Genomic DNA, 14,312 nt, shown 5'->3' with positions numbered 1-14,312 from the left:
ACGGAAGGTTTTTAAAATTTCAGGACTAAAAGTTTAAGTATCTTACGATTTTTGTTCACCTATGGTTGCTGAATTTATTGGGCAGTGAATGGCATTGCTTTATTGCTCAATTTATTGGGGCAGCGAAGACATTGTTTTGTAAATTATTGGAAGTCGCTATTTATACCTTGCGTTTTGCTCTTTATACCTCCATTTGTTTAATTTTTATATTTCCAAAATACCTCTCTTTCCTTTTCCCTATTCCCTTTCACCTTCACCCTCCTACCATCCTTTCAATCCCACCATCACACCCACCATCCATGATTCCCTTCTTTAACTTACCTTCACGGCTTCACCCCTCCCCTTACCTACAAACTTAGAGCCTTTGAAGAGGGAGAGATACAATGGCTTTTCCTTGTTTTTGTATAAGTGGATAACAACTTAATAATGGTTTATATAAATAAGCCGTCAACTAAATGGAAAATAAGAGAAAGTCATGGTGACTTTTCATCCTTAAGTGGCCGATTCCATTTCCTACCTATCTCCACCATCTACGCCCCTCCTCTCATTTTTCTCCTTTTTTTTTTCTCTCTCTTGAAAGTTGTCTTGGGCCACCATGGACTTCTATTTTTTTATTCTTTATAAATCATATGGAAAATAATTTCCGTAATATAGTTTTAGGGAACTAGTTTCGTTAATGTATTGCATTAATGAGACTATTTCTCTTAATATAATTAATATATTATGGAAATTAGTTACCTTTATAGAAAAATATGTTTCGAAAGCTCGAAAAAATATTTTTATAAGAAAAACAAAATAACAGGTTAGTGGTGCAAACTACAAAGGGATGTGAATACAACTTACAAATTGGATAGAGTTTGTTTTTTTTATCAATAAAAGTTAATTGTCAATTTATTAATAATTTGTGACATTTTTTTTAATTATTCAACCCATTATATATCTCATAAATTTGATAGAGGTTAGTAATTATCAAACAAAGCAAGCAACAACCGACACAGCTAATTTGGGACTTCCAAAAAGTTACAACCTTTTGGAACCGACATTAACTGGCTATTTTATTTTAGTGTTAATAGTCACACACACTCTAAACAGACAACAAATAGAAAGCCAACTGAATTAATTGGGTTTTAAATGTACCCTAAGTGGGTTGCGGCCAAATAATTTTTAATATTGCTTGTAAAATCCTAAGTCAAGTTGCATATTGAGTTTTTTTTCCCCCATTTTTGGTAAAAAAATGAATTTTCCCGTACTTAGCAAGCTTGAATCAAGAAAGCACAGGATATTCATAAACCGAAACCATATTATGTATTAGGAGGATACGAATCTGATTGCACCTGACAGAAAAACACCGCTCCAATTCATTCATACAATATCTATTAAAACTTTTCACTATAAGATTTTATCCTCTATATTTGTTGTCAATAATTTAGTAATATTTACTACAGGTACAGAAAAATTGATGCACATAAAAGCTATATTTCGGAAAAGGTTGAAATGCAGTACTCATTCATAAATCAGAATTTAATCGACATATTTGGAAGTTAACCTTAACCTTAATATTGACAAGAATAGCATTGGTAATTGTTGGAAGCAAGTGTCTCCAAAAACTCGAACCATTTCCCAATCCAGTATTTGTAACATACACATTTTTTCTCGGCCAATAACATTTGACTCTCCTTATTTAGAACTGAGAACCTTATTAAGTGAGTGTTTTCTTAAAAGAAAATAAAAAACCATCTAAGAATAATAACACAACTCTCATTAAGAAAACTTGAATAATGATTGAAATAGCACAGTTGGGGCAAAATCTGATAGTTATTTTGATCACTATCGAGAAGCAGCTAAAATAGTACTATCATAGGAGTTATAGTGTTATTATACATATGATGTGCAAACAAATCAATCAAATTTCAAATACACACTATACATAATCAACATTTAGATACACATGCCTCACTGCATCATAATTCTGAATTCTTCAATGCTTAGCACACCATCCCCATTCAAATCAAATTGTTTGATCATGGCTTTGCACTCATCAATGGACTTGGACTCGCCCATCTTCTTAAGCATCCTCTTCAAGCTCTTGGGGGTTATAAACCCACACCCTTCAGTGTCATACATCTCAAAAGCCACCTTCAAGTCATTCAACTTCTGCTCCTCTCCCCCAGCTTCCATAAGAGCAATCAAATCCTCCAAACTCAGCAACCCATCTCCATCAGAATCCAATGCCGCAATTGCCATCTCAGCTTCCTTCATCAAAAGCTCCCCACCCATCATTCGCAGCCCGTGCTTCAGCTCTGAAGGTGAAACCTTTCCATCACCATCTTCGTCGAAATATCTAAGAACATCCTCAAAACCAACTTGCTTCCCCATGTTGCAATGCACTGAACCTCAAATTAACCAAAAAATGGTTAGTACAAGTGATTTGACACTTGAATTCCTAATCAAAGTTTGAGACTCGATTCTCGGTCTAGGAATGAAATCACAACTAAAGATATCACTTTATCTCAAAATAAGTCGATCAAAAGATTAATTGAGTATCAAATAGAAGGCTTAGATATCTCTTGATTGCAACAAACCTCACACAAAAGTTCTTGCTACAAACACTAAAAAGGTGTAGTATAAGTAACAAAAAATATGGTGGAACAACTAAAGTGTGGAGTATAGATTGTCGGCTTAAGAATGAGAAGATATCACTTTGTTCAAAAATGAACTGACTCGGTGGAATGAAGACTCGATGAGTATCAAATAGAAGCCTAAAATACTTGTTGATTATACAAAAAACCAGAACCTCAAATCAAAGTTGTTGCCACAAACGCTAGTGGTGGAACAACTAGAGTGTAGTAGTATAGGTAACAAAATGTAACTTGTATGAAAATGGAAATTTGAGTTGTACTATATGTGTTGGTTTAGGGCTATTGTATGAAACATGGGAATTTGCGAGTGGTCTTATATAAATTGGGTGAAGGCGGTTTAAGGGGCGTGTGGAGGTCGTGCAGAAGATAAATACTACTAAGATACCTAGGAAGTTGCCCAGAGTGTTCTAATTTTCAAAAGACAATTATTGATTCAAGAGAGCATGGAGGCCACGGCATAGGTACGTGTCACGATGTCATAGGTGGACCAAACTATATAAATAGTTAATTCGATAAACACTTGACAAATTGCAAATTTGCAATTGAAAATGGATACATACACGCGGAAGCCACCATTAACGGTAAACTGCTTCCGCATTGGTGAGAGCAACGTGGCGACAGTGTTGACACTGCAGACAATAAGAGTTCAACACGTGTCTATTTTCCGTACTAACATGTAAATTTTTACCATATTATATTATCATACAATCATTTCATAAACGTAGATTATAATAATACATAAATAATCATATTATATGTTGGAGATAGTATGTATAATTAAAACTAACTTCTTCTAAGTAAATCAATTGATATAAAATTATTTTAATTTAATCCATAGTTTAGAATGCGAATCTGATCTATTAAAGAATACATGTTAACTAAAAAAGAATAACTTCTCCAAGCATTCTGACCGTTGAATGAATAAAACAAAAAGCAATTTGTGCGTTAGAAATTAAAGTAAAAAAACAAACGAACCATTACAATGGTACACCGTTGGATAGCACGTCCTTATATTCTATTCTCCATCATTATCAAACAAATGCCTTGTCAAATAGTAGTCTTTAGACTTTAGAGTAATTTATTAAATTGATATTCTTCCTCATATTGTTTCTACTTCAATTCTAATCTTTACGCTAGTTAGTTTTTCTCCATTAAATCGTTTAGTTGAAAAGATGGAACAACCTTGCTAGCACGTTACAGATGGAGTAGCCATATTTTTTTTGGTCCTCCATCACCATCTCTTGACACTTGTTCATCATGAAATTTCTCACAACCCACCTTGGAAAATGACCTACCCATTACTGGATATGTCTGAGTTTAGTTGTTCAAAGTCGAAAATTTAACCTTGGTTTGATCACGGAGTCTCTTATCCAACTTCGCTTCACTTTCAAATATCTGGATATTGTAGTTATTCAAATGAAATGTACGTTTTTAGTTAGTTTTGAACACTAAATGTGATTTCTTCTACTGAAAAAGACAATTACTAATTGTTATTTCTTGTAAACTTCAGTTTAAGACTTTTCAGTTCTATAGTTCACCGTAAGATATTTGTTATCCAAAGTGCGAACATGATGTTGTTTCATTAATGGAGACACATTTGCTTCTCTTCTTCTCCCTTTTAAGGGTGATATATAAAGATTCGAGGATAATGATGAATCTGGATTTACTGGGCATAAATGCAACTTTGAACTCCTAACGAGCCACATCAAACACCGCGTCTTAAGTTATAACATAATAGGATAGCCATCTGTTGGAAAAATAATTACTTGACTAAATTAAAAAACCAATATGTTAATTTAATGTTTCTTCCTGTGGTACAACTAGGTCGGTTATTCAAATTTTTTTTATTAATTATTATTTAGAAGATATTTTAGCATATTCTTTAATTTTTTATCAGTGAGAATTGAATTGAACACAATATTAAAAAATTTACAATAATTTATACACATTATTTGATCAACTGAGTTAAATACCTTTCACTCTTTTGTTTTATATTAATATAAATGAATTATGCAACCGACCCTTCCACCGATCTATCCTACTGATGTGTAATTACAAAGGTGTTATCTATATAACCTAAATGTTAATTGACACATAAATAGAGAGAAGAGAAAAAAAAAATATAAGTTTGATAAATTAGATCATTGTTTTCAGAAAAAATGCTAGCGGCGTATTATTAAATATTTTTTTTTTTGAAAAAATATAAGTTTATTGGAAACAAAAAGATTTGTGAATCTCACACCTTATTAAATGATCTTCTCTCCTAATTTAATTTTTTAATTGTTTCAACCAATAAAAAAAGAGAATATTAAAAAAATGTATTATTGACAATTCACTTATTTTAAAACTACATCAAATGGGTTGATTCAATAAAAATTACTTTGTCTGATGACTAATTTGTATATCATAACAAAGATTCTATGCCCTTTGATGGGTTCTGCTTAAGTTATAGGCAAAGATTAGGTGGTCTTAATTGTTAGTTTCACCGTCTGTCCATGATTGAGTCCTAAGAATTTAATTTTATAATATTTAATATTCAATTTTGTAATATTTAGTTATAAATTATGATTTAAAAATTTTCTTTTTATGCTTGCAATTCTTTTTTATGCGATGTTTTTTTTTCATTTGGGCGTGAAGACGACTACTGTTGTGAGAACATTATCTCACTCTGAAAACAACTAATAATAATTATTGGATAATAATTATTGGATCAAGATTAAAAATAATAGATAATTTAGATTAAAATATTTCATATTTCAAATTAAAATTTAATATATCATCAAATTTTTACAAGATTAACTTTTCATCTTCCCATTATCACTTAACTTTTCAATTTCTAGTAGTTTCTCAATTAATTATGATATAAGTTATCTTTTTAATAGTAATTGAATTAATTATAATTCAAATTATCTTAATGATGCACATTACCTTTTTGAATAGTAATATATGTTATCTTTTTTTATTAAAATTTGAATTAATGAAAACACAAATTACCCCGTAATCAAGTTGATTACGATACTAATTATAATTTGATTATTATTAATAAAGACATTTTGTATAATAACTAATTTGATTACTTTTATAGATGATAACTTCTATCAAAATTAATTCAATTTCAATTAAAAAAATAATGTATGATACTGATTACCATAAAAAAAGTAAATTGTATCTTAGTTAATTTAATTTCAATTTTAAAAAATATAATTTATATTACCGTTAATTTTGATTAGTTTAACAATGGAAACATGAGGTGAGAATAGCAAAATGAGGGTGAGAAGAGGATATTATTTTGGGGGAGGGGACATGAACAAGAGATGGGGAGAGGTATGGTTTGCAATAGTAATCAAATGCAAGAACCGGACTTTTCAGGATAAATTCATGCAGATTGAACAAGATGAGACAGTAAAATTGAATTCTTGGAACTGTTTAGAACAAGGGAGTTTCTTTATTCCCTGATCAAAGCTGGTTTTACAATCCACTTGCTGTTTAGGTGGATGTGTTTCAGACAGTGGCACAAATACTGGCATATAGGACGTGTTTAACTGGCATACACTGATGAGGAGATAATGGCGAGAGGTTATCAAGCTGTAACTCATGTAAACAAAGATAACGCAATTTTTATGAAAAGTGCAGAGATTTTGGGCAGAAACTGCAAAATATTGGCATGAACAACAGTAGCTGGGCATGCGATTTTGGCGAAAATATGACGTGAAAGTGTAACTGTTGAGTCTTCCTTAGTTGCACAGGGTAGTCCTTATCCTAGCAATACATTTGGGTTGCATGGTTGCTATTGGGTGGAGATATGCAATTAACTTGGGATTTGTAAGATTTGGGAAGGCATTGCATATGTAGCATGTTCTGTATCAAAATTTTGGTTTTATATCATGTGCTATTTCACTTACATTAAGTATTAATAATATTCTATTTCGCATCTTGAAAAAAAAATCAACAATTAATTTAAGTCTCAATTTGACGAAGCTTTAAATTAAAACCATGACGTACCAAAAGTATGCTTACTAACTACTACAATCAGTCGAAGACATTGAACCACAATTCTCCCTAGGAAGTTTCTTGTACAACTTTCAGAAGTTGCCACGAAAACCATTAATCGCAAGATGGATTACATTAGCAATAGCTAGCAATACACGTCTGACCTGCTTTACCAATTTAAACCACTCCACATTATATATGGCTCTAATCTATCATTTTGGATGATAAATATGGCTTGATCTAAAACACAACAGGATAGGACAGCACTTGTATTTATCAAACTATTGTCAATTTCCAATTATAAAGTAATCAGTTTCATGCAATGGGTTCAAAATACGCTGGCAAGCAAAGGAAACTTAAAAAGACATCCACGAGTTACTTCATCAAGCACCAGTAGCCTCAACCATTTCTTGTTCCACGGTGCTTGGGGTAACTGGGTAGTAATGGTAATGAAGTTCCCCAACATCATCACCAGACAGTTTCTTCCATCCATTTGGTCCCACATAGTAAACTAAAATCATAAAAATATCCAAGTTAATGAAACATGGCGATTTTGTGCACTGCAAGTTTATCGCTATAAATTATGCATCTAAAATAGCTTCTGAAAGTACTCACCAAGTCAGGGATAAGTGATAACGACAATAATATTACTACATTAATAGTTCATCCTAACTAGTTAGAAACCATGAATTATTTTCAACTATCCATTTAACTGGACATAGTAAAATGCACATCATTGTTTTGGTGATCATGAACATGTGTGTTCTCCAGCAGCAGTGCAAGTTTTAGCTTATGAGACATATCAATTAAGTTATCATGAATTTGTGTAAATACTAATTTATTGCTGGTGAGGGAGAGGATAACAACTAAATGTCATAAACAGATAGAAGTTAGCATGTAGATGTAGTGGGGAGAAAGAAAGATACCGCTAGCAACTCCACCACTGGCCCCATCACGAAATGTTGCATGATAAATTGCTCGTCGAGCAAGTTCAGCAGCTTCCTCAACTGACAGGTCATACCGGTACCTAGTATGTATAACAAGGAAATTTGTCAACGAAATTTGGCAGAAGAGTTATAGGTGATAGTTAAATAGAAAGTTTAACTAACCCGCTATCCAATACACCATAAGCATATGGTGAACCAGATCCAACCGAGAATCTAGTGCCTTTAAGTCTTCCTCCTTCACTATCAACATAATATAGACCAGGGCCCTAAAAAAGAGATTAAATGTTGTAAGTAAGAATTGGACTAGCTGAGAAAAAGTTGTTCAGTACTTTGTTGTGTGAATTACCGTCTCATCCCATCCGGCAATCATGGTACCAACAGATAAACCCATTCCACGATAAGAGTATAAAATATTGGCAAGTAGCTTTGAGGCTCCTGTCACTGAAATTCTCCTTTTATTTGCCAACTCATGCAAACGACACTAAAATAATATGGACCAAATCAGAGAACACATGGGTAACTTCATAAAACATAAAAGGCAGAAAACATATCTCAGAAAACAAAAGCCAAAAGATATCAAATTCTTTTAAGTTTATTGAACCAGTCATTTAGATCTTCTATGTTACGCCTAGTCCTGTTAGTCAAGCGGTGGTTAATAATGAGTAATGGCCCAAACTAAGTGTCCATAATCTGGAGTGCTTATACGAGATAGAATAAAAATGACATAATGAAACCTAGTATATTCAAAACCAACCTATCCAACAACAAATGGCAATTAAGTGGCATTCCTAGCACCAGTCTAGATGTTATCAAAGGAAAAATAATGGAAGCATCCACACTGACGTACATATCACTATAAGAATAAAAGAATAAAATACAGTTGCCTCCCTTGAGGTTTGTAAAACATATTTAAACATGATGGTCAAGGAGTCAAGCACATGCATTATAAATTAGAAACAAATTTTAATTGGATATAGGTAGAAGGAATACTAAGTAAATGAAAATTAGATGTGAAAGGCAATATTACACCACACTCAGACTACTTAGTAGAATATGAAAAAAATTAAAATTGAAAAATGTTTGGAACCTACACAATTGTGCCCTATAAGTAAATCTCTCCACACTTTATACATGGGAAAGAGATTATATCTGAAATTCTGAATTGCATAGCCATCCTTCTAAACAAATTCATCTTAAATAAAGAGATTATTTCATTTTTCACAGGCAAAACATAATTATTTTCCTTATCATTTTCATTCCCACCATTTACATGGCATTCCAAACAAGACACCAGACTACCCTCCCATAGTTCAATTTCCATTCCATTCACTTTCTTTCACTCCTTACTTGCTTCCAAAACACAGGCTAAGATGCTGCCTATGGACAAATAATTTTCATGCAGTGAGTATAAATTTACTTCAAAGAGGTAAATCTTACCAACTCAACTAAAACATCAATATTCAATAACAATAATTGCAAGGAGATAACCAAGGAATGACAAAGGTGTGGGAGACTATTGCAGCAATTCGGCAGGAGACTGACCTAAAGATAACAGAACAGGCAAAAGCAACCATGCAATATTGTAGGCTCAAGGTTGCAAAGATTACCTTAATCCCGAGATTCCTGTGCCAAAACTGGCAATCAGCAGCACCACCAGCCATTGTCCCAAGCATATACGGATTGATTTCGATAATTTTCTTCACAGACTGCGACGCTGGAGACAGCCAACAGTCAGAATTCAAGATCAAACACAATGCAAATAGATAAAACCCATCATTTTAATTTGCAGCAATTAGCACAAAAACAAAAAACTCTGCCTCAGCCAAAGGAACAAAGAACAGTGAAAAATGAAATTAAAATCTAACAAATACTCACATATATATCCTCCCATGCTAGCTCGAGAATCAGCAGCTACCATAACACCCTCTTTAAATATAAAAGCAAGAGTTGTAGTACCCTTCGCGGGCTTCACCATCTGAATAGCGTCTTTCAAGAACCCATCGAACTAGCACCACAAACAAACACACACACAACAGTTCAGTTAAAACCATCAAACTTCAACTCTTCTCCATAATAAACTAAACCCTAACTTTCTTATTTCATTCCCCCACAGTTTCAGAAACAAATATCAACCCTATTTTTTTTCCTTTGATTTTCGAACAATTTCAGAATCCTGAGATTCAATTGAGAGTCCTCACGTCATTGGAATTCGGAAGGTCAAAGGACGGAGCGGCGGAGAGTTCTCCGGCGACGTCGTTTTGAGGTGCAATCAGTGTGGGAAACGATTCGAGACTAGTCGTATCGAGCTTCATGATATCGGATTAATGACCTAAATGAAAACAAAACCCTTAAACCTGTAACCTACACCTACATCCAAGAGGAGAATAAACAAAGTGATAAATATAAATGTAGAAAAATTAAAGATAGAAAGAATTGCAAATTTTAAGAACATGGCGCACCGATTCTGGGAGAAGAGAAGAGGCAATTGCAATCTGAGATCTCACGTTAGAAGCAATGGGAAAAAGCAAAGAGGTACACTGTTTTTCAGTATGTACTGGCTTGGAGAAAAAGGCAGGACTTATTTGGGCCGGCCCACATATTCGCGCTGGGGTTACTATTGGCCCCAGCACAGTTGTTATTGACCCCTATCATCTTTCCAAATTAAAAAAAAAACACCCTTTCCCACAATGCACAATGTAAATACATTTTCGCTGCACTGATGAGGTGAAAAAACATTCTGCAATGGAATTGGGATTCCATGATTCTGTTGTGCATTTTTCCGCACCCTAATTAGTGCAATGGAAGTGTATTTTTGTTGTATAACTAAGTTTGTGGAAAAAATGCACAATGAAATTATAATTTTGTTGTGCAAGTAGGGGTTAACAAAGAATGTGCAATGGAAGCATGATTTTTGTTGCACAATGTACAATGGAATCATACTTCCGTTATACTTTTTTTTTTCCATTGTTTGAAAAATAGAAATAATTTAGGTATTAATTACATAATTTGCAATCCAACAAAATCACGATTTCATTGTATTGTAATTTTTGTGATTCCGTTGTGTCACAATTTCTATAGTACAACGGAATTGTGATTTTGTGTTATAAACATTGTAGGTGGAGAAGAGTGGGTGCTAGTATCGGAGGAAATGAGAGAGAAAATATTTTGGTATTTGCACATTGATAATAGGGGAAGCAATTTTAGAGGGGCAAATATTAATTCCCTATTCATGCTTTTTTTATAAGGCCCATTTATTTTCTGGAGGAAATTATTTTCTACTTTTTTACCTCCACCTCCACCTCCACTTTTTTCTTTCCCTTGTGAAACGTTTGGCTTTATTTCGATTTTCCTCCCTCTGAGTTATATGGTAGGCAGATGTTTATAGTGCAGAACAAAACAAAGCAACGATAATTTACAACAGTTATTAAAAATTCTAACAGGGCTGTTATGCGTAGTCGACCAGAGTTTGGAAACAGGGTTTACCTGATCAAGAGAAAACCAGCCAGCAAAGCAGAACGCAAGAGGAGACACTCTGTGAATTGCGAAGGAAAGAATGAATTTTATGTTTAGAGTAAAAATGTAATTTATAATTAAATAAACAAAAAATAATAAATATCTTCCCATTTTATAATACTGTACAGGACAAGAAAAACAAAATAGGAGAAACACACACAACAATTTTATATCTTGTAAGAAAATATAAAATTTACTAAAATATCTAATATTAATTATCTTAATTTAATTGATATCAAATTTAATGAGTTTGTAAAAAAAAAGATTAGAATAAAAAAATCTAATGTTTTCTTTTTAAAATGATCACGTTGATTAGTTGTTATTTTTCAATTATTAAAGAGATATAAATACAAATATATGTATCTTTTTAATATTTTGTATTTGGGACAAAAAGTTATCTCATTATTTTTTAAGTAACAAAAATTAGAGATTTTATCATGTTCTTATTTGTTTGATTTGTGTTGTCCTTAATCTGTTTTAAATTAGACGGAGAACAAAAATATTTATTCTATTCAAACAAGTGAAATAAAATAAAAAGTACATCTTCCCTTAATTTTTATCTTTATTTCTATCTTTATTATAATAAAAGTAAATAAGTTTAGGAAAGAAATCTTATGTAATTGAGTGAGAAAATTTTAGATTTTTTATTTTCTTTTTAATTCATAAAATCATATAAGTATAGTAACTAAGATAATTAGAAAAATATATCTTCTAATTTAAAATAATTAAATTAATTATTATCAAACATATGTATATGAATGTCTTCTAAAAACACATATGTATATGTTTTAATTAGGGTAATTAAGATTATTTTAAGAATTTTGTTTTTGTCTTTGATGAAGCATATATATTTTTTATTGCTTTGATGAAACATATTTGATGAGTGACTTATAAACTATATTCATTTTCTTATTCTTAATTTGTTACATGGTACGTCGACAAGGTTTTTTTTTTTTACAGTATGTTATATTTTGTTGGATTATTTTTTTCCGTTAAATTAGATGCAATTGACCACATGATTGAAAATGATAATTAGAGAGAAACAAATAAAAAATGAGAAAACATATTGATGTGATTCTTAAAAATTGGAGTGAGTAATTAATTTAATTTTTTGTCAATTATAGTATTATAAGTTATAAACTAGAAAATTTTGATAAGATCAAAGTGATCTCTTATATTTTACTGGTTATTTAAAATTTGTTAATTAGTGGTAAATAATTGACATTTTATACAATACTTTTTAATATACTTGGTACTTTTTAATATAGTGGTCCAAGTTTCTAAATGAAGAAACTTTTGATTCAACACCTACTATGTTTATTGAAACATGCAATATGAAAATCTTTCCCGTATAAAATTTGTTTTATAAATTTATTAGATCTTACCTTACAAATTTATTTTTTCGTCATTCACGTGAGTTGATATTTTACACCATAAACTAATCCTTTTCCGAAAGCCAAATCAACCAACAATGACAAAAAAAAATGTTGCTAGGGAATCAAGGACAAAAGTTTCCATCAACAAGCCTATTAGAAAAGTGACACTGAAAAAATAGTCCAAAGATTGATCAACTTTAATATTATTCATTATCAAGTTTTAATGTATTCTCATTTTGTTTAGTAACCTCGTCATTTATTAATTGTGTTGGGTCTTATTGGTAAAATAGAAAATAGATATATGAACAAAAGAGCCTATAAATGTATTTTTAAAAAAATTTAATGCTCATGAACTAAGGAAATTGCTTTGTGTACCTATCATTTTTTTTTGCACCCAGCACAAGATTCACAATTCCAATATTATCCTTCCATAAAGTTAATACGAATTGTGAATCCATAATAACCTTACGGATTGATAATCCGTGTGCCATACAGATTACATAAAAATTTATATATGTAAAAAAATACGTTATTAACATAAATCTACTAATGTATTTTTTAGTCTTATTATAATTAATTTTGATCTAATAATATATTTTTTTACATATATAAATTTTAAATAAAATCATAGGTTTCATAAAAATTTATATATTTAAACAAATTAATTATTAAATCAAAATTAATTATCACAAAATTTATTATGTAAATTTACATGTGTATTAAATATACATTAGAAATTTTAGTGTTATATATAACAACATTAATTATTTTATAACATAATTAATTTATTAGTTTAATTGGTTAGGGCATCGTGTTAATAATGTGAAAATCAAATGTTTGATTTCTGCATGAGCCATTAATTTTTAATTAATTTGTAACATATTTTTGTTTTTTTTATTAATATCATATGAAAATAGGCTTACAGATTCACAATCCGTATCTTCTTTATAGAAGGATAATATTGGAATTGTCCATCTTGTATTGGGTGCATAAGAAAAGTGTTGGGTGCACAAAACAATTGCCATGGACTAATTAGGACTTTTTAAACATGTTTTGTTTGACTTTGGCCCATTAACTAAAGCGCTTGGACCAAAATTGACAACTATATCACTTAAAAAAAAAAAACAAAGGAAGTCACAAAACAAGAAACACTTCAGTTTATATCCTTTAACTTTCAACCTTTCTCTAGAATAAATTAAACCCTAACTTTTTTATCTCCATTCCTCCACAAATTCAGAAATAATTTTTAACCCATTGTTTTTCCCGATTTTCGAACATGAGAATTGTGAAATTCAAAACCTAAGAGTATGTTTGGATAGAGAATTTAAACTGGGGAAAGTAATTTATCAGAGAATTTGAATTTCTATAATCTAGAATTCATTGTTTGGATTTTTTTTGTGAAGAATTTAAAATTTTGGAATTTTAAAACAGAATTTTAAACAACTAAAAATCTGGAATTTCAATTTCCTTCTAAAAGGTGAAAAATTGAAATTCTCTTTTTACCGTCTTCTTCAAGAAACACCGTATGAGATTGTGGAACATTGATCAGGTCTGAGTGTAAAGGAACACGTATAACTAACACACCAATCATATCTTTTCTTTTTTTTCATTCATTTTTTTCACCCTCATAATTTTAACTTTTTTTTTATCCAAACACAATTTTGAAAATAAAAGAATTTCAATTGGAGTATTTGAAATTCTTAGAATTTAAAATTTATCAGAATTTTAAATTTCTTCATCCAAACACACTCTAAGAGTATTCACGTCATTGAAATTCAAAATATCCAAAAATGGAGCGATGGAGAGTTCTCCAATGACGTCGTTTTGAGGTGTAATCAGTGTGCAGA

General features: G+C 31.1%; 2 protein-coding genes across 4 annotated transcripts; both read right to left on the bottom strand.

Annotated features, from left to right (window-relative positions):
* Positions 1 to 1,738: 1,738 nt before the first annotated feature.
* LOC114409938 (calcium-binding protein CML38-like) lies at positions 1,739 to 2,991 on the bottom strand. Its single transcript, XM_028373618.1, has one exon. It carries the CDS (start codon positions 2,374 to 2,376, stop codon positions 1,954 to 1,956), a length of 423 nt encoding a protein of 140 aa, XP_028229419.1. The 5' UTR covers positions 2,377 to 2,991; the 3' UTR covers positions 1,739 to 1,953.
* A 3,677-nt stretch (positions 2,992 to 6,668) lies between these two features.
* LOC114409936 (proteasome subunit beta type-5-like) lies at positions 6,669 to 10,150 on the bottom strand. Of its 3 annotated transcripts, none has more exons than XM_028373616.1 (8): positions 10,036 to 10,150; positions 9,775 to 9,937; positions 9,452 to 9,581; positions 9,184 to 9,290; positions 7,923 to 8,057; positions 7,739 to 7,842; positions 7,556 to 7,656; positions 6,669 to 7,140 (listed from the first exon to the last, which is right to left on the bottom strand). In XM_028373616.1, exons 2-8 carry the CDS (start codon positions 9,886 to 9,888, stop codon positions 7,013 to 7,015), a joined length of 819 nt encoding a protein of 272 aa, XP_028229417.1. In that variant the 5' UTR covers positions 9,889 to 9,937; positions 10,036 to 10,150; the 3' UTR covers positions 6,669 to 7,012. The 3 variants fall into 3 exon arrangements, with proteins under 3 accessions (XP_028229417.1, XP_028229416.1, XP_028229418.1); XM_028373615.1 differs by having other exon boundaries at positions 9,775 to 9,943; positions 10,036 to 10,137; XM_028373617.1 differs by having other exon boundaries at positions 9,775 to 9,905; positions 10,036 to 10,117.
* Between the last annotated feature and the right edge of the window lie 4,162 nt (positions 10,151 to 14,312).

This window comes from Glycine soja, chromosome 4 (genome assembly GCF_004193775.1).
Source record: "Glycine soja cultivar W05 chromosome 4, ASM419377v2, whole genome shotgun sequence".
Taxonomy (NCBI): domain Eukaryota; kingdom Viridiplantae; phylum Streptophyta; class Magnoliopsida; order Fabales; family Fabaceae; genus Glycine; species Glycine soja.
This window is presented reverse-complemented; position numbering and strand designations above follow the sequence as displayed.